General features: G+C 37.7%; 1 protein-coding gene across 1 annotated transcript; it reads left to right on the top strand.

Moving 5' to 3' along the window:
• The first annotated feature begins 19,301 nt into the window (after positions 1–19,301).
• On the top strand, positions 19,302–20,231 carry LOC101677081 (olfactory receptor 5K1-like). Its single transcript, XM_004772991.2, has one exon. The coding sequence runs from the start codon at positions 19,302–19,304 to the stop codon at positions 20,229–20,231; it is 930 nt and encodes a 309-aa protein (XP_004773048.2).
• The last annotated feature ends 2,684 nt before the right edge of the window (positions 20,232–22,915 follow it).

Below are 22,915 nucleotides of genomic sequence, written 5' to 3'. Positions count from 1 at the left end.
TGAAAGTGAAGGGATGGAGAAGCATCTTTCATGCCAATGGTCCTCAAAAGAAGGCCAGGGTAGTGATTCTCATATCAGATAAATTAGATTTTAAACTAAAGACTGTAGTCAGAGAAAAGAAGGAAACTACATAATTCTTAAAGGGACTATCCACCAAGATGATCTAACAATTGTAAATATCTATGCCCCCAATATGGGAGCAGCCAATTACATAAGAAAACTGTTAATCAAGATAAAGAGTCATATTGATATGAATACATTAATAATAGGAGATCTTAACATGCTTCTCTCAGAAATAAACAGATCATAGAAGCAGAAAATCGATAAAGAAACGAGCATTGAATGACACATTGGACCAGATAGACCTCATAGATATATACAGAATATTCCACCCTAAAACAACAGAATATTCATTCTTCTCAGAAGGAAAACTTCCAGACTCTTTCTATGAAGCCAGTATTACCCTGATCCCCAAACCAGGCAAAGACCCCACCAAAAAGGAGAATTTCAGACCAATATAGCTGATGAATATGGATGCTAAGATTCTCAACAAGATCCTAGCCAACAGGATCCAACAGCACATTAAAAAGATTATCCACCATGACCAGGTGGAGTTCACCCTGGGATACAAAGATGGTTCAACACTCACAAATCAATCAGTGTGATAGAACAAATCAATAAGAGAAGAGAGAAGAACCACATGGTTCTCTCAATTGATGCAGAAAAAGCATTTGACAAAATCCAGCATCCGTTCCTGATTAAAATGCTTCAAAGTATAGGGATAGAGGGAACATTCCTGAACTTTATCAAATCTATCTATGAAAGACCCACAGCAAGTATCATCCTCAATGGGAAAAAGCTTGCAGCCTTCCCATTGAGATCAGGAACACGACAAGGATGCCCACTCTCACCACTCTTGTTCAACATAGTATTAGAAGTCCTAGCAACAGCAATCAGACAACAAAGAGAAATAAAAGGTATCCAAATTGGCAATGAATAAGTCAAACTCTCTCTCTTCACAGATGACATGATTCTTTATATGGAAAACCCAAAAGACTCCATCCCCAAACTACTAGAACTCATACAGCAATTCAGCAACGTGGCTGTGGATGTGTCATATATGGGAATTCTCTCTACTATGTTTATTATTTTCTATAAATCCAAAACTGTTCAAAATATTTTTAAAAAATTCTCATTTCTCAACCAGAGAACACTTGGAGAAAACAATTACCAGTTTTATGCTTCCCATGATGATAATTGATTCAAAAAATTATTGTCATTGGAAGCTAAAACTGTTGATAAAAATTATTAGGGAACAAGAAATTCACATGGTGTCCAGGTACCACCCTACAGATTAGATTTTTATAGGAAGGAAATATACTACCTTTATCGTAAAGTAGATGATGAAGGTACCACCTTAATGAAATAATCAGTAAATGGCTTCAGTTAATAAGGCAAGCTAATGTCATGGGTCTCACCTTAAAACAACACACTTGTGATGGCTGAATTATTTAATCTAATCTAATCTAATCATGAGGAATCATCACAAAAATAGATATGGTGGGATATTTTACTTTGTGTCTGACACAAAGTTTTAAAAATTTTCAAATGTCATGAAAGGAGAAAAATTCAAGAGGCTTGTTCTAGATTACAAGATATGGAAAAATGATAATATACCAAATAGTGCATTTAACTGAATTCTTGATGAAAAAATAAATTGCTAAGAAGGACAATTTGGGCAAAATTTTAGTGTGAACATCATATTAGGTCATGTTAAATTTCTTGAGGGTAATAATGATATGATGGGATGCCTGGGTGGCTCAGAAAGTTAAGTCTGCCTTTAGCTCTGGTTATGATCCTGGGGTGTTGGGATCAAGCCCCATGCAGTGGGGGCTCTGGCTTCTCCCCTTCCTACTTGTGCTCCTTCTTGCTCTCTCTCTCTCTCAAATAAATAAATAAAATCTTCAAAAAATGATATGACAGTGTAGGAAATGTCTTTGTTCTTTTGAGATATATATTGAAGAATTTTGGGTAAACTACCATGATCTCATATATATGTATAGTCACATATACATACTTGTATTCCATATGTATATATTTGCATTTTCCAAGTGGATTGTTAGGCAAATGTGGTGAAATGTCAATAATTATTAATCATGATTTTCAAAATTCATGGGCAGTTTCTCAGATTTTCTGTAGGTTTGAAATTTTTTCAAAACAAATCTGGAGGAAAATGTCATTCACATTTTTCTTGACTCTCTGCCCTATTTCTCTATTCACTTAACAGCTTAGTTTCTTGAAAGTTTTCCTCTCCTGCTACTTTCACTTTTATATGTTGTGTACAATATGACTTAGTGGTTAAGAACATGGACTTTGGATTGGATTCTTCAATTTGATCCCTGTGCTCCACCTTAATATTTCTGTAGACAAATTAGGTAACCTCCTTGGTCCCCATTTTTTCAGTGGGGCCATAGGAAATTAAAATGTAGAATTAAAAGTAAAAAATATAATAGATTTGTTGAGTAGTTAAATGGATACTGATGAAATGTTATTTTATGAGCTAAAAGGTTGTCTTAGAATTAATTTAAAATAAAGTAAAAATGAGAGATGAGACAAGAGACATAAATGTATCTGTTAATATTTATTCAGTTGCATTAAAAGCATTTTTTTCCAAACAAGGTTAACAGTAAGGATATCCATAGGATTTTGAAGTGAGAAGGGGTGGTTAATTCCAAAAACCCTGGGTCTGCTCTGTGATTCCCTAAGCTATGCCCTCATTTGGGTATTGACTTCACCTCCAGGCTGGTTTCTCTTTTGATAGCAAAATGGTTGTAGACTGTGCCAGATTTCATATCCACAAAACATGACATTCAGTTTCCCAGAAACTTCCACAAAATTCCCTCTTTGGTCTCCTTGGCCCCAAATAAGTCACAGACTCTTCCCTTAGCATACCTCTAGGCTTCAGTGTTACTAAAGGTTAGCAGTGGGTGGTGATGAAATTTGTAAACAGAATTTGTAGTACACCTGGAAAAGGGAAAGGGATCAATGATGTGAATCTGACAACTAAAAATATCCCCTAAAATGGAGAGTGGATAAAAAGAAATAGCATGGTGGTGAGGAATCTGGCTCGGGGTCTCGCACAGACCTGGGGCTCCTCTGGATGAGCTGGTGGGCACATAACTCCATGTATATGGAGGAGGAGGAAGATAGCCACTACTACAGCTGCAAGCACCCCTGCCTGCTCAAGAATGTGCTTGCATCCAGTGCGGGGGACGTGCTGACATCTGCTTTCCCCCAAGCCCCCCTGCAAATGCAGCTGAGCCTGCACTATGATTAGAACTACCACAGGTTAATTATGGCAACATGGGGCTGCCTGACATTGACAGCAAGGTGAGAATGGTGATCAATATGGCGCCCACCGCTGCTTTACTCTACACTCATGTGCTCATCAGAGGCCATGAAAGGCTTGTGCTTTGGGTTCTATGCCCGCATTAAATTGTGAAAACTTTAGTTTCACTGTCCACATATAAGATCCAGTGTTGTATGCAATACATGCCTTCCTAAATATCCACCACCAGGCTCATCCTTCTCCCTAAACCCCTCCTGTCCAAGACAATCAGTTTTGTTTTTGTTTTCTCATAGTCCACCGTCTCTCATGTTTTAGCTCATGTTTCATCTTCTGCACTGATTTACTCCACTTCACTCTTCCTTTCCTTCTCCTAATATCATCAATGTTATTCCTCATGTTTCACAAGTAAGTGACCCATGTGATAATTCACTTTCTCTGCTTGCCTTATTTCTTTTCTCATTTTTTTAGAGATATTATTTATTTATTTGACAGAGAGAGGGATCACAAGTAGGCAGGGAGACAGGCAGAGGGAGAGAGGAGGAAGCAGGCTCCCTTCTGAGCATAGAGCAGGATGCAGGACTCAATCCCAGGACTCTGAGATCAAGACCTGAGCCAAAGGCAGAGGTTTAATCTACTGAACCACCCAGCCATCCTGCTTGTCTTATTTCATTCAGCATAATCTCCTCTAGTCCCATCCAAGTTGATACAAAAGTTGGGTATTCATCCTTTCTGATAGTTGTGTAATATTCCATTGTATATATGGATCATATCTTCTTGATCCATTCCTCTGTTGAAGGGCATCTTGGCTCTTTCCACAGTTTGGCTATTCCAGCCATTGCTGCTATGAACATTGAGGTACATATGGCTCTTCTTTTTACTACATCTGTATCTTTGAAGTAAATACCCAGTTGTGCAATTGCAGGATCATAGGGTAACTCTATTTTTAATTTCTTAAGGAAACTCCACATTCTTTTCCAAAGTGGCTGCACCAACTTGCATTCCCACCAACAGTGTAAGAGAGTTCACCTTTCTCTATATCCTCCTCAACACTTGTTGTTTCTTGTCCTGTTAATTTTGGCCATTCTAACTTATGTAAGGTGTTATCTCAGTGTGGTTTTGATGTGAATTTCCCTGATGGCAAATGATGATGAACATTTTTTCATGTGTCTGTTAGCCATTTGTATGTCTTCTTTGGACAAGTGTCTGTTCATGTCTTCTGCCCATTTCTTGACATGATTATCTGTTTTATGGGTGTTGAGGTTGAGGAGTTCTTTATAGATCTTGGATATGAGCCCTTTGTCTGTGATGTCATTGTGAATATCTTCTGCCATTCTGTGGGCTGCCTCTCTGTTTTGTTGACTGTTTCCTTTGCTGTAAAGAAGCTTTTGATCTTGATGAAGTCCCAAAAGTTCATTTTCACTTTTGTTTCCTTTGCCTTTGGAGACATGACTTGAAAGAAGTTGCTGTGGCCTATGTCAAAGAAGTTACTGCCTATGTTCTTATCTAGGATTTTGATAGATTCCTGCCTCATGTTGAGGGCTTTCCCATTTCCAGTTTACCTTTGTGTATGGTGTAAGAGAATAATCTGGTTTCATTCTTCTATACATAGCTGTCCAATTTTCTCAGCACGATTTATTGAAGGGACTGGCTTTTTTTCCCACTGAATATTTTTTCCTGCTTTGTTGAAGACTAGTTGACTATAGAGTTGAAGATCCATATATGGGCTTTCTGTTGTTTTCCATTGATCTATGTGTCTGTTTTTGTACCAGTACCTGCTGTCTTAGTGATCACAGCTTTGTAATATAACTTGAAATCAGGCAACATGATGCCCCCAACTTTGTTTTTCCTTTTGAATGTTTCCTTGGCAATTTGGGTCTTTTCTGGTTCTATATAAATTTTAGGATTGTTTGTTCCAGCACTTTGAAAAATGCTGGTGAAATTTTGATCAGGATGTTATTGAAAGTGTAGATTGCACTAGGCAGTATAGAAATTTTAACAATGTCTATGCTTCTGATCCGTGAGCATGGAATGCCTTTCCATCTTTCTTGTGTGTTCTTCAATTTCTTTCATGAGTGTTCTGTAGTTCCTTGAGTACAGATCCTTTATATCTTTAGTTAGGATTTTTCCAAGGTATCTTATGGTTCTTGGTGGTGTTGTAAATGGAATCAATTCTGTAATTTCCCTTTCTATGCTTTCATTGTTAGTGTATAAGAAAGCAACTGATTTCTTATATGTGAATGCTCCACAGTCCTATTTTTAAATGCCTACTGTATTTCTGGATTGGTAATGACAGATGATTCTATTTAGCAGGAGTGAGGGTGCCACCTCCTGACTGCACATGGAAGAAGAATGAGGCACAAACAAGTCAGGTGCAAGAGAAAGGGAGCAGGGGGTGACAGCAGAAAAGACTGTCGTCCAGAACAACTCCTGAGTCTCATATTTATTCAAAAGTCTTTAACAACCAAAGAAGCTGGATTTACACATTCAACATCAGTTTTCTAAATACGTAAGAAGAAAGGCAAACTATGTCTTGTTACATAGTACATGACCTATAGTGATCAAGCCCAAACAAAAGGATGATCTGACAACTGCTGGCACTCTCTGGGGAGGGGGAAATAACATAAAAATAAAGCTGGTGGCATTCCTCCCTGAGCAGGCCGGATGTTCCCAGCTGCTCAGCTTCTAGGGTATATATGGTCTTTTGCCCCTGAGGCTTATTGCCAGTACATATTTTTCTAAAGGCTATACCTTTATAGGTATATAAATAGGTATAGCATGCTTGGTTACTAGTATAATTTCTCCTAGGTTATATTTTAAGTAGTATGTTGTTCTGAGGGACGGTTAAATGAGGGTGTACTATAGTTTAAGAAGTTGCTATCTTGGGAATAGCTTCCTCTATTGATATAGTGATACACTATTTCATAATAGACGGTTTATCTCTGAAAGGTAGGTTTAGTTGTGTCATCTGTCCCTGTGATTTTTTTTTTTGTTTCTGTAAAAACTTGGTTGAGATATAGAAAAACAAAAACAAACTCTGAAATGGAGAAATGCATGTAAGAAGTTTGTTAGAGAATGCTCTGAGTCTCAATAATTATTGATGGAGTGAAGGAAGTAAGAAGGATGAGTTGACTATATTCACAATAAAGACTATCCAATCTGATGAAGAAGTAGGTTTTGGGATGTCCCTTTGATGTTCCCATGTCCAAGGCAGGGACCCAAAATTTATATTTTTCATGCAACAGTCATTAAATGTAGGGTGCTTCCAAGGAAGGAATATGACCTTCATAAGACAATTATCTTCAGATAAGCATACTTTAAAAAAAAATTAATTTATTTATTTTCAGCATAACAGTATTCGTTATTTTTTCACCACACCCAGTGCTCCATGCAATCCGTTCCCTCTCTAATACCCACCACCTGGTACCCCAAACTCCCACCACCCCCCGCCACTTCAAATCCCTCAGATTGGTTTTCAGAGTCCATAGTCTCTCATGATTCACCTCCCCTTCCAATTTTCCCCAACTTCCTTCTCCTCTCTAACTCCCCATGTCCTCCATGCTATTTGTTATGCTCCACAAATAAGTGAAACCATATGATAATTGACTCTCTCTGCTTGACTTATTTCACTCAGCATAATCTCTTCCAGTCCCGTCCATGTTGCTAAAAATGTTGGGTATTCATCCTTTCTGATGGAGGTGTAATACTCCATAGTGTGTATGGACCACATTTTCCTTATCCATTCGTCCACTGAAGGGCATCTTGGTTCTTTCCACAGTTTGGTGACCGTGGCCATTGCTGCTATAAACATTGGGGTACAGATAGCCCTTCTTTTCACGACATCTGTATCTTTGGGGTAAATACCGAGTAGTGCAATTGCAGGGTCATAGGGAAGCTCTATTTTTAATTTCTTGAGGAATCTCCACACTGTTCTCCAAAGAGGCTGCACCAACTTGCATTCCCACCAACAGTGGAAGAGGGTTCCCCTTTCTCCACATCCCCTCCAACACATGTTGTTTCCTGTCTTGTTAATTTTTGCCATTCTAACTGGTGTAAGGTGATGTCTCAATGTGGTTTTAATTTGAATCTCTCTGAGGGCTACTGATGATGAACATTTTTCATATGTCTGATAGCCATTTGTATGTCTTGATTGGAGAAGTGTCTGTTCATATCTTCTGCCCATTTTTTGATATGATTGCCTGTTTTGTGCGTGTTGAGTTTGAGGAGTTCTTTATAGATCCTGGATATCAACCTTTTGTCTGTACTGTCATTTGCAAATATCTTCTCCCATTCCGTGGGTTGCCTCTTTGTTTTTTTGACTGTTTCCTTTGCTCTGCAGAAGCTTTTGATTTTGATGAAGTCCCAAAAGTTTATTTTCACTTTTGCTTCCTTTGCCTTTGGAGACATATCTTGAAAGAAGTTGCTGTGGCTGATATCGAAGAGGTTACTGCCTATGTTCTCCTCTAGGATTCTGATGGATTCCTATCTCACGTTGAGGTCTTTTATCCATTTTGAGTTTATCTTTGTGTACGGTGTAAGAGAATGGTCGAGTTTCATTCTTCTACATATAGCTGTCCAGTTTTCCCAGCACCATTTATTGAAGAGACTGTCTTTTTTCCACTGTATATTTTTTCCTGTTTTGTCGAAGATTAATTGACCATAGAGTTGAAGGTCCATATCTGGGCTCTCTACTCTGTTCCACTGGTCTATGTGTCTGTTTTTATACCATGCTGTCTTGGTGATCACAGCTTTGTAGTAAAGCTTGAAATCAGGTAACGTGATGCCCCCAGTTTTATTTTTGTTTTTCAACATTTCCTTAGTGATTCAGGGTCTCTGCTGATTCCATACAAATTTTAGGATTATTTGCTCCAGCTCTTTGAAGAATACTGGTGGAATTTTGATTGGAATTTAAAAGTATAGATTGCTCTAGGCAGAATAGACATTTTAACAATGTTTATTCTTCCAATCCAAGAGCATGGAATGGTCTTCCACCTTTTTGTGTCTTCTTCAATGTTTTTCATGAGTGTTCTGTAGTTCCTCAAATACAGTTCTTTTACCTCTTTGGTTAGGTTTATTCCCAGGTATCTTATGGTTCTTGGTGCTATAGTAAATGGAATTGATTCTCTAATTTCCCTTTCTGTATTTTTATTGTTAGTGTATAAGAAAGTCACTGATTTCTGTACATTGACTTTGTGTCCTGCTACATTGATGAATTGCTGTATGAGTTCTAGTAGTTTGGGGATGGAGTCTTTTGGGTTTTCCATATAAAGAATCATGTCATTTGTGAAGAGAGAAAATTTTACTTATTCATTGCCAATTTGGATACCTTTTATTTCTCTTTGTTGTCTGATTGCTGTTGCTAGGACTTCTAATACTATGTTGAACAAGATTGGTGAAATACTTCTTGATAAGGGATTCAGTTGAGAACTATCAGCTACTGGCCCTCTTACTGCTGGGGATCTTGGCACTGAACCATAGATCCATTACTAGCTATAGTTTGTACAGCTTGTAATCGGTTTCTCAGAAAGATGCATGACATGATTGGTGACTTAATATGCAGTCAAGACTTTTACAATCAAGACACATATGTGTCACACTTGGTATGGTGGTGAATGCATTATAAAAACAGTGAAGCATCATGTAAATGAGGAAAGGAAAGAATCAATTCTACTTGAAGGACCTAGGAAAGTCTCCATGGGGATCTGATTTGAGTTCAAGTATGAGTAGTACTGAGATGGAAAGAAAGAGAGGAGCTTAAGATGAGGGAAACATTGAAAGTGAATTAGTTGAAGCAACTGCCCAGAAGGGCAGAGAAGGGATGCACATGGCCAAGTGCCCTGATGTAAGAGGAAGAAATGAAAGAGTAGATAAAACACAAGTTGACTGTGGAGCATCTGGAATACCAAAGTAAGAAAAATGAATTTGGGGGTGCCTGGATGGCTCAGTCAGTTAAGTGTCTCCCTTCAGCTTGGGTCATGATCCTGGAGTCCTGGGATCAAGCCTCAGAACCACATGTCCACCTATCCTCCCAACAGAGTGTTGGCTTCTCTCTTTCCCAACAGAGAGGTGGATCCCTTTTTCCCTTTCCTCACTCCTTCTCTCTCTTTCTCTTACTTATTCTCTTTCAAGTAAATATGTAAAATCTAAAAAACAAACAAACAAACAAAAACCTAAAACAAAATTTTTAAAAACCCTTAAAAAAAACAAAAATGGATTAATCAGAGACCACTGCAAATTCCTGAATGGTAGACTATCATTGTTTTAATCATTCAGCAAATATTTGTTAAGCACTACAAAGTGGTGCTTAACAATTTTTTTCCAACACTCCTTCATTTCCAACACTGTTCAAGGTGTTAGAAATGAAGGAATGAACATAACAGAAAAATTCCTTCCCTGTTATATCTATAGCTAATGCTAGTAGCAGGCAACAAGTGATGCATTATAGATACTCCTTATGTATAGTATTTTTATTAAATTAAATTTTATTAAATATACAGTATATTTATATGATTAGTGGAGTGAAGGGGTGTCACCTTCATGAGGTGGGGATCCTGGTGATCAGAGCCAATGTGATGGGGAGACTACCAACTGATGAGTAGATGTCTTTATCACAGTCACTTATTTTGTACCTTCCTTGAGATCCGATTGTAAACAGGATATAGATTTACGTGCAGGATGTGGGCTACATGTGGGATGTGATTTACATGCAGGCAATCAAGTGAGACAAGTGAACAATAATGATTATCGCTTAGATTTAAATGACAATATCTCTTAGCTTTTAATGGCAAGAGCAAGTTAAGTATTCTCCACATATACTAGATCTTCCTAAAAGAGGACAAGAAAACACTCCATGGATCCTCCCATGTTTATTCCAGGCGTGGGCCCAGGAAACTCTTGCCCTCCATTTCCTGGAGTTTTCTCACAGGATTCCATAGGACCCCAGTCATATTGGTGAGGATCCGGGTTGTGGTTCAACAATTCCCCTTTTTTTTGTTTTTTAATTGTAGCATCTTAAGAACCAATTCCAAGCTCAACCCCTGTTGTTTATTCACTCGTCATTTGAGGAGACAATACCCACTGATGTACAGGTCAGAAGAGCAACGATAGCCAAAAACAAGTTCTCAGGGATCTGTGGGCTTCAGGTAGATCACCAAACTGCTTCTCCTTTAGCTGACAGGGCCTTAATCTGACCCCATGTGTGTGGATCGGCCCTACACTGATATGGTCAGGGTCTCCTCTTACAAAGGGACAGCACATGTATCTTGTGAGTAACCTCCTGTGTCTCTTGTATTTCTGCATCTTTCTCATAGATCACGGATGCAGTGGTTATCAGATGGGTCATTGGTTTTCTGGGCCTGATGAGCTGAAGAGGAAGCCATAGTGTTTCGGAAGGGTCCATCACCGGAATCAGAAGAAATAAGAGCAGACCCTCTGCCTTTCCTTAATAGGAGGCCAGGGAGTCATTCATTAAAAGATATGAACCAAATAGGAATAGAGGCTTCAAGGGATTACTGTGATTGTGAGATGTGTTTTTCTGCTGCTGTCTGAATGTTGCCTTGGGGTAATTTCCAAAAATAAAAGTAAATAAAGAGAGTGCTAAAACATCCTTGTGGGATCCCCCCTTTTTCTTTTAATAATTGCAGTTTAAGTGTATGATGAGCTCGTTCAACTATACCTTGTCCTTGTGGATTATAAGGTATATCACAATATGATGAATTTGTCAATCAGAACAAAAGGCAGTAAATTTGTGTCTCGTATAAGCTGGTGCATTATCAATTTTTATGGTAGTAGGGACCCCCATAACACTAAAACATTGCAATAGAGTACAGCGGACAGCAGAAAGGGAACTGGAAGATTAAGGAATTGCCCGAAGAATTTTGGAAAATGTATCAATAACATGTAAATAAGGTTGACAAGGAAAGAGTTGGAAATGAGTTACATCCATTTGCCATAGTTCGTTGGCTTGTGAGCCATGCTGATTGGCTCCTGAAGGGTGTGGGCAACAGTGCAAAGGCACACAAACAGAACAGGATTAAACAATGTTATTTGTCTTTTGAAGAGGAATGTGGTAAAGGTTGTGCAGCCGATTAGCACTGGTATGTAAAACCGAGGGTTCATCTGCAGGTGATGTGAAAATAAGACATGTCAGGATACCTGCTTGATCATTACCTTCTATCATTACCTTCTATCAACGGGCCCTAATATGGGTGACATAGAGAGGACAGGAACAGGATTGTACAAGGGACTGTAGTTTTGCGAGAAGGTGTAATATGGATTTTTGTGTTGTAGATATCTGAGCTGTTTCAATGGCAGGAAAGAGACCAACTACATAAGCAGAATCAGAACGATGTAAGTGCAGAAGATATACGAGTTAACAGAGTAGTAAGAACGAATATTTCTGTTTGTTGTACTGATGCATACTCACTTTGAATTGAGAGGTTTAAGCCACGTCCATGTATACTTCATTTTTCAGTCGAGGAGACGTCAATAAAATACATGGGAGCACCTACAAATGGACTAGTTTCACAGATAGTAGAAATTACAAATAATGACTTTTTAAGGAAATTCCATAATTTACCCACAGGGTAATGGTATCCGATGGTTCCAGAATATCTTGCTCAAGCATTAAGGAGATGATCATTCAAGGGAAATAGGGAAGAAAAATGTTTTATAGAAATCGGAAGAATGCAATATGAGGGGTTTTAAGTGGTGGGGGGTGGGGGGTTGGGGGAACCAGGTGGTGGGTATTAGAGAGCACACGGATTGCATGGAGCACTGGGTGTGGTACAAAAGCAATGAATACTGTTATGCTGAAAATAAATTAAAAATAAATTTTTAAAAAAAGATATTAAAAAAAAAGATATAGGAAGAATGATAACACGTGAGTCGTATCTCAGTATCTGAAGACATCTGGTTCGGCCAAGGATAATGAGGTTTGCAAGAAGGTCAACATATGCAGTTAAATCCTTAGGAGCTCAGTGATTCAAGTAGATGCATTCTAAAGGACAGTCTTGTTGAGCTAACACCCCTTTAGGTGAATGGAAACTAGGAAAAGAAATAACAGTAATGGTAACAGGATCATATAGACACAAGGACACTTGATGAAGGCATTCCTCAAGGAACTGAAGTTCCTGTTCAGCCTGCGGTATTAAGCTTTGAAGACTATGAAGGTTAGGGTCTCCCTCAAGAGTGGCAAATACCTTTGTAAGTTCATGTGTAGGAGTACCCACACTGGGCAAAACCAATTAATATCTCCTAATAAATTCTAAAATCATTTAAAGTATTTAAAGTATCTCAACGAATGGAAAACTGAGGACTAACAGTGATACGGTTTTTAATACGATCTAAATAGAAGAAGGGTGGAGTAAATTGTACCTTTTCAGAAGCTATTATAAGACTGCCCTGTTGTAGGTATTATTGTGTATTTGGAAACAGTTGATGTAAGACCTCTGAGGTTGGGGCTGCTAGTAAGATTTCATCCATGTAATGGAAAATATGACATGTGGGATATAATTGTCAAATGGGATCAAGAATCTTTTCAACAAAATACTGGCACATCATAGGAGAGTTAGTCATGCCTTGAGGGAGAACTTTCCCATGAAATCTTTGTAAAGGTTCTTGTTGATTTACTGTTGGAATTGAAAACACAAAATGCTCTTTGTCTGAGGGGTGGATAGGAGTAGTGGAAAAGCAGTCCTGTAAATCCAAAACTACTAAAGACCATTTAGTAGGTATACAAGAGGGAGCAGGAAGTCCTGGTTGTAATGAACCCATAGTTTCCATGGCAGAATTAATATTACGGAGATCTATTATAATCTCCATTTCCCTGACCTTTTCTTTACCACAAAAAATAGAGAATTCCAAGGAGAAAAAGAAGGTTAAATATGTCCATTTTTTAATTGTTCTTGAATTAAAACTTTTAAAGCTTTCGGTTTTTCTAACGTGAGGGCCAACTGGGGGTGTCCAAATCGGTTTGTTACTTTTCCGGTGATTGGTGATTTCCAGGGCTTTATCGACCACAATGGCCCCTATATAAAACCCAGCCCAACACAAGTATCATTAGGGTTAAGATCTATAGGTTCAGGCACTCCTTGTAAGTTTTTACCTAAGCCTCTACTAGGAATATACCCCCTGTTTTTCATCATGTTTTTTACAAGTGAGGATGTAGGTATGTGAATTTCAGCATCCCATTGTTGTAATAAATCTCATCCCCAGAGATTAATAGGTATGCGGGAAATGTAAGGCTGAATATGACCTAGTAATCCCTCTGAGCCCTCACAGGGCAGAGATTGGCTGTTTTGTCTCAACTGCTGAGTAGTTACATAGCCGAGACCCTCAAGGGCATAATCAGCAGGCATTGTAGGCCACTAGCGTGGCCAGCATTGACAAGAAATGAGAGTGATATCTGCTCCAGAATCTAAAAGCCCTTCAAATATTCATTCCTTAATAGAAAGCTTCACTTGGGATTGACTTCCTACAAACAGTTTCTTAGAAAAGGAATCTTTTTACTAGTACTGCCGAATCCTCTTTCCCTAAAATTTGAAGATTGAATAGGCATAATATAGGGAAGTAGCAAAAGTTGGGCGGCTCATTCACCTGCTGAAAAGGTCCTAAGAACAGTGACAGAAACCATAATTTGAATCTCACCATAATAATCAAGAGTCTGTAACTCCAGTAAGTACTGTAACTCCTTTCATAGTTAAACTACTCCGTTCAAGTAGGAGACCAACCGTATTTGGGGGTATAGGTCCATATAGGTTTGTTGACAATTTATAAGGGCACTGAGATGGATGTATAAAGCAAGCCTTAGAGAGAGGGATATCAAGAGCAGCGCTCCTAGTCCTTGAGTAGCAGGGACTAAGTCCATTACTGAGAGTCACTGTTGGGTACAAAGAGAATAGGATAGTTCCATGACCCCATATTATTGGGGCCTGGGGTTGGCCCCTTAGGGAATTTCCCTGATGAGGGTTCCCCAAAGGATTTCCATCTTTCTCGTTTTTAGACTTACATTCGTTGGCCCAGTGTTTGCCTCACTGAGAGCAGGGACAAACATTAGGGGGTTGAATCTTGGATTTATTCAGCCGATTGGTGGGAAAGGAGGCAACCAGACAGGGAGGGAGACGGCATTGTTTTTTTATGTGTCCTGTTTGTCCATGATTAAAACATTTTGTCTGCAATCGTTTTTGAACAGCCATAGCCATGGTTTCTAATGCTGTTATTCAGGCCTGAGTTTTAAAGGGTCCTACATTATGAGAAGCTTTTAAATAATCCATGACATCGCCAGATTCTCTAAGAGGTTAAATCAGAGCCTGACAATCTTCGTTAGCATTATCATATGCTAGTTGTCTTAAGAGTATTTCCTGAATTTGTTCTCCTCTTATCTGTTTTTCCAATGATTCTTTTAACCTGCAGATAAAATCAATGTATGGCTCTTTAGGCCCTTGTATTTTTGTATACCTGGCAGTATAATCGGTGTCTGAATTAATTTTTTGCCAGGTTTGTAAAGCCACATCACATACTGGGGAAGGGCTGCAGGAGGGATGTTATGACTTTGATGATTAGAAGTCGTCCAAACTCCTGTTCCCATGAGTATATAATAAGTAACAGCAGCTATATTCCCTCTCTGTCCTAAACTCCTGACCTTTTCATGTGGCCTCCTCAGAAAGCCACATCTTCCATTGTAGAAATTCAGAAGAGGTTAATATCATTTTAGCTATGAGTTGAAAATCACAGGGAATCCAGTGGGCATTATTGCCCCAACTGGATAAATATTTATAACAATAAGAAGAAGTAGGCCCCTACATGGAACATACCTTTTCAATTCTCTTACAGTCTCCATCAGCATCCTATTGTAAGTATTTGGCCTGTTAGTATGAAAAGTTACAGGGAAAAATAAGTGAAGCTCATGGGGGTGAGACGGTGTAGAAATAGAATTTTGTTTTTTTTAGATTTTGTTGGTCCTAATTGTAACATGCATAAATTAACATCCAACCCAGTGTCACTTCGCTCATTCCCAAAGAGGTCTGCTGCTCTTTCCTTGTCCTCATGCCCATAGGAAATCGAGGTGCGGTGGCCAAAGGAGAAACATGGCATTTGTCCTTTTTGCCAAAAAATAATTTTTTACTTTGGGTTTGAATTTGTTGGGTCGTTTCATCATCTAACTCATATGTATGCAGAGAGGTGCTGTTTCAGCCTTCAGATCCTCTTCATTATGTTCCCCGCTAAGAATTAAACCAACATCCATGTAACCCAAAACTCCACAGGAATTTTTGCACCTTGTCTAGAGGCCTTTTCCACATTACAGCATGTGTGCTACCAAATTGTCTTTTCCAAGGTTCTTTCATTGGGAAACTAAGGAGTATATTCGCTAATAACACCCAGACAAGTTCTTAACTGACATCTGGATACTCGAGCACCTTCCCGAGATAAAAGGTGTTGTACTAATGCTGGAAAAGGCTGGGGGCAACTTTGATTCTGCCCCATCATTCTCACTTACTTCCTTCTGTGAAGATCTCTGGATCCCTGAGTGACTCTTCCCTGATTTCAGTTTCCTGTTCAGGTGCTACTTGTCAGCTTCCCGAGGTGGGAATCCTGGTGATCAGAGCCTGCGTGATGGGAGAACTACCGACTGATGATCAGTAGACATCTTTATTTCTTACAATCACTTCTTTTATGCTTTCCCTAAGATCCCATTAGAAACAGGATATAGATTTATGTGCAGGGCGTGGGCTACATGTGGGATGTGATTTACTGCAGGCAATCAAGTGAGACAAGTGAACAACAATGATTATCACTTAGCTTTAAATGACAATATCTCTTAGCTTTAAATGACTAGAGAAAGTTAAGGATTCTCCACACTTACCAGATCTATCTAAAGGAGGACAAGAAAACACTCCAGGGATTCTGCCATATTTGTTCCAAGTGTGGGCCCAGGAATATGCTTGTCCTCCATTTCTTGGAGTTTTCTCACAGGATTCGACAGGACCCCATTCACCTTGGCGAGGATCCAGGTTTTGTTCCAACACAGGGGCAAAATAGGGTAAGAAAGGTAAAGGAATTGGGGTGAACTGAAAAGAACATAGATTAACTCAGTAAATCGTATGTGTGGCTAAAGGGTAACTGCAAACTTCCCATGAAGATTTTGCAACACATGGGAACAACTTCTGCTCAGGCTGAAGGAGTTGACACTAGCTAACACTACCACAACTTTTGTTCTCCTCTCTAAATGTGAATCATCATTCATAAACCCTATTATTCTCTCCATTAACTGTCCCAACTGACCTGAAGGTCCCTTCAGCTCATTTAACATTCTATGCACAGGTAAAGAACAGAATTCTAGAAATGATGTCAGTTTCATAAGAATCAGCAAGATGATCATCAAATGATTTAGTGACTTTAGCAAAGGTCATTTACTTTAACCTCATTGTCTCACAGGTCATCTTTATTTATTTCACAGAGTTAATATGTTTTGGGAACTGAATCTCCCCATAGAAATGCACTGATGTCATCATAGGCAAGTCCCATAAGCATTTGATGGAAAGTTTAATTTTGCATTGTGAGGAACATAATTATTCACACCAACTTATTAGTATAGTCTCCCAGATTTTCATTCTTTTAATCCCAAATGTTTCTGAGAAAAAAATTATATTCTGAAATTATGAGAGTTAACAACATGCTGACACACACAAAACTAATATGATGTTATAAAAGTCTTCTCAGTGCATTCAGGTAACAGAAGTATTCAGATTTATCTTTACCTTAGTATACTTTACCTTACCTACTATACTTTACCTTATTATTAGTGTCCGTAAGTATTGATTTATCTCAACTAGTTAGCATTTTTAAATTGTTCTTGGGTTTCAACTTCTCACCTTTCTAGGTCTTCCCATCCTGAAGATAATGGCAAATCAGCATGAGATTTGAAGTCAGTTCAAATCAACCTTTTCTAATTATAAGGTAGATCTTCAAAACATACAGGTAAGAGTGCACCTTAATTCTGTTAAAGAATTCAAGCAAGTACATTGAATGTTAATTCTAACATAGCTGAATAATTAAATTTCTTATCTTTAGTATTTTAAACAAGAAAGTGAAATGTTCAGCCTGTGCTTTTATTTTGATGTTTTGAGTATGGAAAAAGAAACCCATTTTGACCACAGAATTTACATAATTAGACACATTGGTCATAATATCCTAAGGGATACCTAAGTAGTAGTACAAGATAGCCTTTGAGGTAAAACAAAAATTGTTTTTGTTTTGTTGTTCTCAAAAATCATATTTATTTTTAAGATTTTTTTAATTTATTCATTTGAGAGAGAGAGCCAGAGAGAACTCAAGCAGAGGGAGAGGCAGAGGTAGAGGAGCAAGGAGAATTCCCACTGAGCTGGGAGCCAGACATGGGGCTAAGTCTCAGGACCTGTAGAGTCATGACCTGAACCAAAGGAAGATGCTTAAATATCTTAGCCATCCAGGCAACCCATCTCAAAAATCATATTAAGATTTAAGACTTTTCTCTTTCTCTGTTATAAAACTAAAATATACAGGCAAGCTTATTTTTATTAGCTTTCAAACTACTGTGATATACTTCAGAAAATATTACAGAAGTTTCTTAGGAAGCAGGAAAATTATAGCTGGGTCACTTCCAGTAAATTCTTTTCCAAGAATTTGCTTTGTAGCCTGTTCTTCAAAACTAGCAGTTTCAGTTTGTGGAGACTAAAGAGGTCACTAAGGATCAGTGATAGTATACTGATAACAAGTTCACCTGTCTCAGGTCTTTGAAGCTAGGACTGAAATCAATACCCCCCCCCATAGTATTATATAACTCCTTTTATTTTTTAAAAGATTTTATTTATTTATTTGACAGAGAGAGATCACAAGTAGGCAGAGAGCCAAGCAGAGAGAGAGAGAAGAAAGCAGGCTCCCTGTGGAGCAGGGAGCCCGATGTGGGACTCAATCCCAGGACCCTGAGATCATGGCCTGAGCTGAAGGCAGAAGCTTAACCCACTGAGCCACCCAGGCACCCTAGCATTAAATAACTCTTATGAGAAGTAAAAGTCATAGCTGAAATCAAATGTCTACAATTCTAATAAAGAAACTGTACATGCATATTTCTTTTTAAAAGCCATGTGTATTATACATAGTTTGTGTTGGGTGTATAGGGTATGCTTGAGAATGCAAGAAGTGAAAATCTGTAGTCTAGAGCATTTAGTTAAAGCTCTTTTAAGGAGCATAATATGTAAACTATGCTTTACATAAAGATGGGAAGGATTTAGAAATCTGGGCAAAAATCAACAGGAATGATGGCATGGACAAAATCAGTTTTTATGGAAATGGATCTAATACCAGGAACAGGGTTGAGAAAGGTGAAAATACATAGATATTTATTTCCTCGGATATCCCAAGTAATTTTCTCTAAAGATGAAAGCCCTATCATAATCCTTCGTGATCTTCATAGAATTCCTGAGATATAAATTTAACATATCTGCTGTATGCTCTTTTCAAGCATTCATTCCACTGGGAGAGTATATGAAAACTTTTTGCTCAGTTAAAAAAATATGTATACATGAAGATTGACAGCAAATTTATTTTAAGCATCTTTAATACCAAAACTGACACTGATACTGTTTGTGAGCATTAAACCAAATATGCGAATGCTAGATTTCTACACTATTCATACATGAATTCATGAAGACAAACCTTTTCCTCTATAAGCATTCTTCTTGGAATTACAAAAGTATTTGTGGGAATGCTGATTTTTGGAGTTGAGCTTATAAAACTGACATTTTTAGGGGAATGATTATTCCCTAGAGGTTTTTGTGTCTATATCCAGAGATACTGAGGGGATGTTGAAGAAGCTTCTCTCTTTGTTGTATAAAGAAAAATTTGGAAGGAAAGTTATACACACTCTAAATTAGAATCTTATATCTCCAGAATTCCTATCTCAACAGAGAAGGTGAATATGACTGAGGATAACTACTCCTTGACCACTGAATTTATCCTCATAGGATTTACAGATTATCCAGAGTTGAGGAGCCTCCTGTTTGTGGTGTTTCTCACTATCTATGTGATCACTATGGTGGGGAATCTTGGCCTGGTGGCATTGATTTTTATGGAGCATCGTCTTCACACACCAATGTACATCTTTCTGGGCAACCTGGCTCTGATGGATTCCTGTTGTTCCTGTGCCATTACCCCCAAAATGTTAGAGAACTTCTTTTCTAAGGACAGAATGATTTCCCTTTATGAATGCATGGCACAATTTTATTTTCTCTGCCTTGCTGAAACTACAGACTGCTTTCTCCTGGCAGCAATGGCCTATGATCGCTATGTGGCCATATGCAGCCCTCTGCAGTACCACACCATGATGTCAAAGAAACTCTGTATTCAGATGACCACAGGGGCCTACGTAGCTGGAAATCTGCATTCCATAATTCATGTGGGGTTTCTCTTTAGGTTAGCTTTCTGTGGTTCAAATGAAATTAATCACTTTTTTTGTGATGTTTTCCCATTATACAGACTTTCCTGTGTTGACCCTTATATCAATGAATTAATGATATTTATCTTTTCAGGTTCAGTTCAAGTCTTCACCATCGGTAGTGTCTTAGTATCTTACTTCTACATTCTCTTTACTATTTTCAAAATGAAATCCAAAGAGGGAAGAGGCAAAGCTTTATCTACTTGTGCATCCCACTTTCTCTCTGTCTCAATATTCTATGGCTCTCTTCTCTTTGTGTACCTTCGCCCACACTCAGTTAACGAAGAGGATGAAGATATACCTGGTGCTGTATTTTATACTCTAGTGATCCCATTACTAAACCCCTTTATTTATAGTCTAAGAAATAAGGAAGTAATAAATGCTATGAAAAAAATTATAAGGAATATTTTATAACATCCTAAAAAAATATATCATCCCCTGTGAAAAATTAGCTTAAATTTGATAATATGTTTTCCAAAATCATGTAATATTGAGAAAGGAGAAAAGAACCACTCTGCCCATAGAATTTTCAATTACTAAAGAATGATATTTAAGAGTCAGATAAGTTCAACAGGAGAGATTCTGCTACAATGTATTGTAAAATCTAAGCTCTAGCTCCCAGCAAGAATTAACTAAATAATTCTTCTTCGGGTCACACACTGTGTCCCAAAGAAATTAGTTAAATTATTAGCTAACAGTTTCAATGGGTAATGAACTATACTTTTCAACAAATACAGCAAATATATGAATGAAAGTCAATTAGATAAAAAGATCACTTCCATTTAAATTAATTTAAAACAATGAGTCTTGGAACACTGAAAAAATTAAAAAAAATATATTGTTGGGGCGCCTGGGTGGCTCAGTGGGTTAAAGCCTCTGCTTTCAGCTCAGGTTATGATCCCAGGGTCCTGGGCTCGAGCCCCACATCGGGCTCTCTGCTCAGCAGGGAGCCTGCTTCCCCCTCTCTCTCTGCCTGCCTCTCTTTCTAATTGTGATCTCTCTGTCAAATAAATAAATAAAATCTTTAAAAAAATTATATTGTTGACAAATTTCTGGAATTCCAAAGCATAATCTTACAATCTCTGGCACATTCCAGGTTCTCAAGAATTAATCCCTTCATAAAAAACACCAACTGTCAGAAGTAAACTATATACCTTTGATTCTTAATTTTCTTTGAGTTTATTCAAGAGAAGATATTTGAATATTAGTTCACAAAGAATATTCTCAAATCAAGAATATGTTCACCTTTATTTTTTTAAATTAAATTTATTTATTTTCAGCATAACAGTATTCATTATTTTTTCACCACACCCAGTGCTCCATGCAATCCGTGCCCTCTATAATACCCACCACCTGGTACCCCAACCTCCCACACCCCCTCCACTTCAAACCCCTCAGATTATATGTTCACCTTTAAAACGGGAAATTTTGTTATATATATTTTACCACAATTAAGAAATGTTGAAACCAAGAAAAGAATGCTAGTAAAAATGTACAATAAAAAAAGACTATTTTCATCTTTAGTGTTAGTCAATTTTACTTTAAAGTTCTCTGAAATAGAGTATCTGTATACTGTGATGTAGCATTCTGTAGTTGCCATAAATGGTATTTATGGATTGGATGTCCATATGGATTTGACTGTTTTCATATAATTTGATTAGGGTGTCCATCAAAAATGCAGTGTATTCCTGAATACACTAAATTGAACGAAGTCGTTTTTCTCTCTGATATTACTTATTTTGTTTTTACTAGGAACTCCACCAAACTGTACTTATTCCAGTGTAAATTACTGATACATTCACAGCAATAACAAAAAGTTGGAATTGTTATAAAGCATAAATGAGGCACAAAATAGTGACAATTCTAAATTCCTAAACAAAAATATTTATTGATCATTTATATATGCAAATATGAAAGAAAACCATATATTACTGAGAACATTTTATCTGCTAGGCACAAAACTATACCTTTCATATATATTACCTACCAATTGGTTAGAAATAACTTTTCATGCATCTTCTCAGCAAAATCCTCATACTTTGAAACATTGAGTGGCTTGCTCAAGTTCAGCCAGGTGATTGAGATTGAGCTAGAATTTGTATCAATGATACTTGGGAGTTCAGAAAATGGAGATGCTTACACCCTGAGCTATATAGACCTTATTCAGCATCAGAAGTGAGATGTGCCTTGGAAATGATTTTAAAATATGATGTTTTGAGGAAAAAAAAGAATGAGTATGACCACAGTCAATGTTTATGGAAATTAGTGTGACACTGAGAACTGGGGTGAAGGAGATGAACCATTGACAGAGTCAGAAAGTTGACAAAACTTTTGCTAAAAGCTGTTGCGGAATATGGGAAATAAGGGTGGGATGGAATCAGGTCACTGAGAATTTCAAAGCCAACTCTTAAGAATTTACCCCAGAGGCCTCAGACACTGAATACTTCCTAGAACCAGGTAATATGATTGTAGTTTTTGAGAAGAGTAATCTGGTGATCGGAATGATGCTGAAAGAAATAAGGCTAACTTCAAGAATTCTTATACTAGGTGATGAGAGTTGAAATTGGAGGATAAAAGGGGAGGAGTGCACAGATATAAGCAACATTTTAAAGGAAAATAATTAATTATAACTATTGGATAATAAAATGAAGGCCTATTTTCTTCTGAGAGTACCAATCATGTTATAACTTATTTCCTTCACTATTACTTAAAAATGTACCTGACAGAATTGGCCATTCACTAGCCATTTATTTAATATACATTTAAATTAATATGTAGTAAGTTTGTTATTTTTATTTTTAACAAGTCAATAAATATTTTTTAATTTCTTGGTTTTAATTTATAATATTGCAAGTACTGTTAGATATCACCCACAGAAACAAAGATTTACAGGGTCCTAGACACTTTTTTTAAGGGTGTAAAGGAATCCAGATACCTGAGTTCGATGAATTATTTTGTTTGTATCCACTCTCTATTGTAGGGGATATTTTTAGTTGTCAGATTCACATGCATCGCTCCCTTTCCCTTTTCCAGACATACCACAACTTCCATTTACATATTTCTGCACCACTTAGTAACACTGAAGCCTAGAGTTATGC

The sequence above is a fragment of the Mustela putorius genome, unplaced genomic scaffold (genome assembly GCF_011764305.1).
Source record: "Mustela putorius furo isolate JIRA1106 unplaced genomic scaffold, ASM1176430v1.1 tig00003834_pilon_pilon_pilon, whole genome shotgun sequence".
In the NCBI taxonomy this organism is placed as follows: domain Eukaryota; kingdom Metazoa; phylum Chordata; class Mammalia; order Carnivora; family Mustelidae; genus Mustela; species Mustela putorius.
Note: the sequence above shows the minus strand (reverse complement) of the source record. Positions and strands in the feature narration are given on the sequence as shown.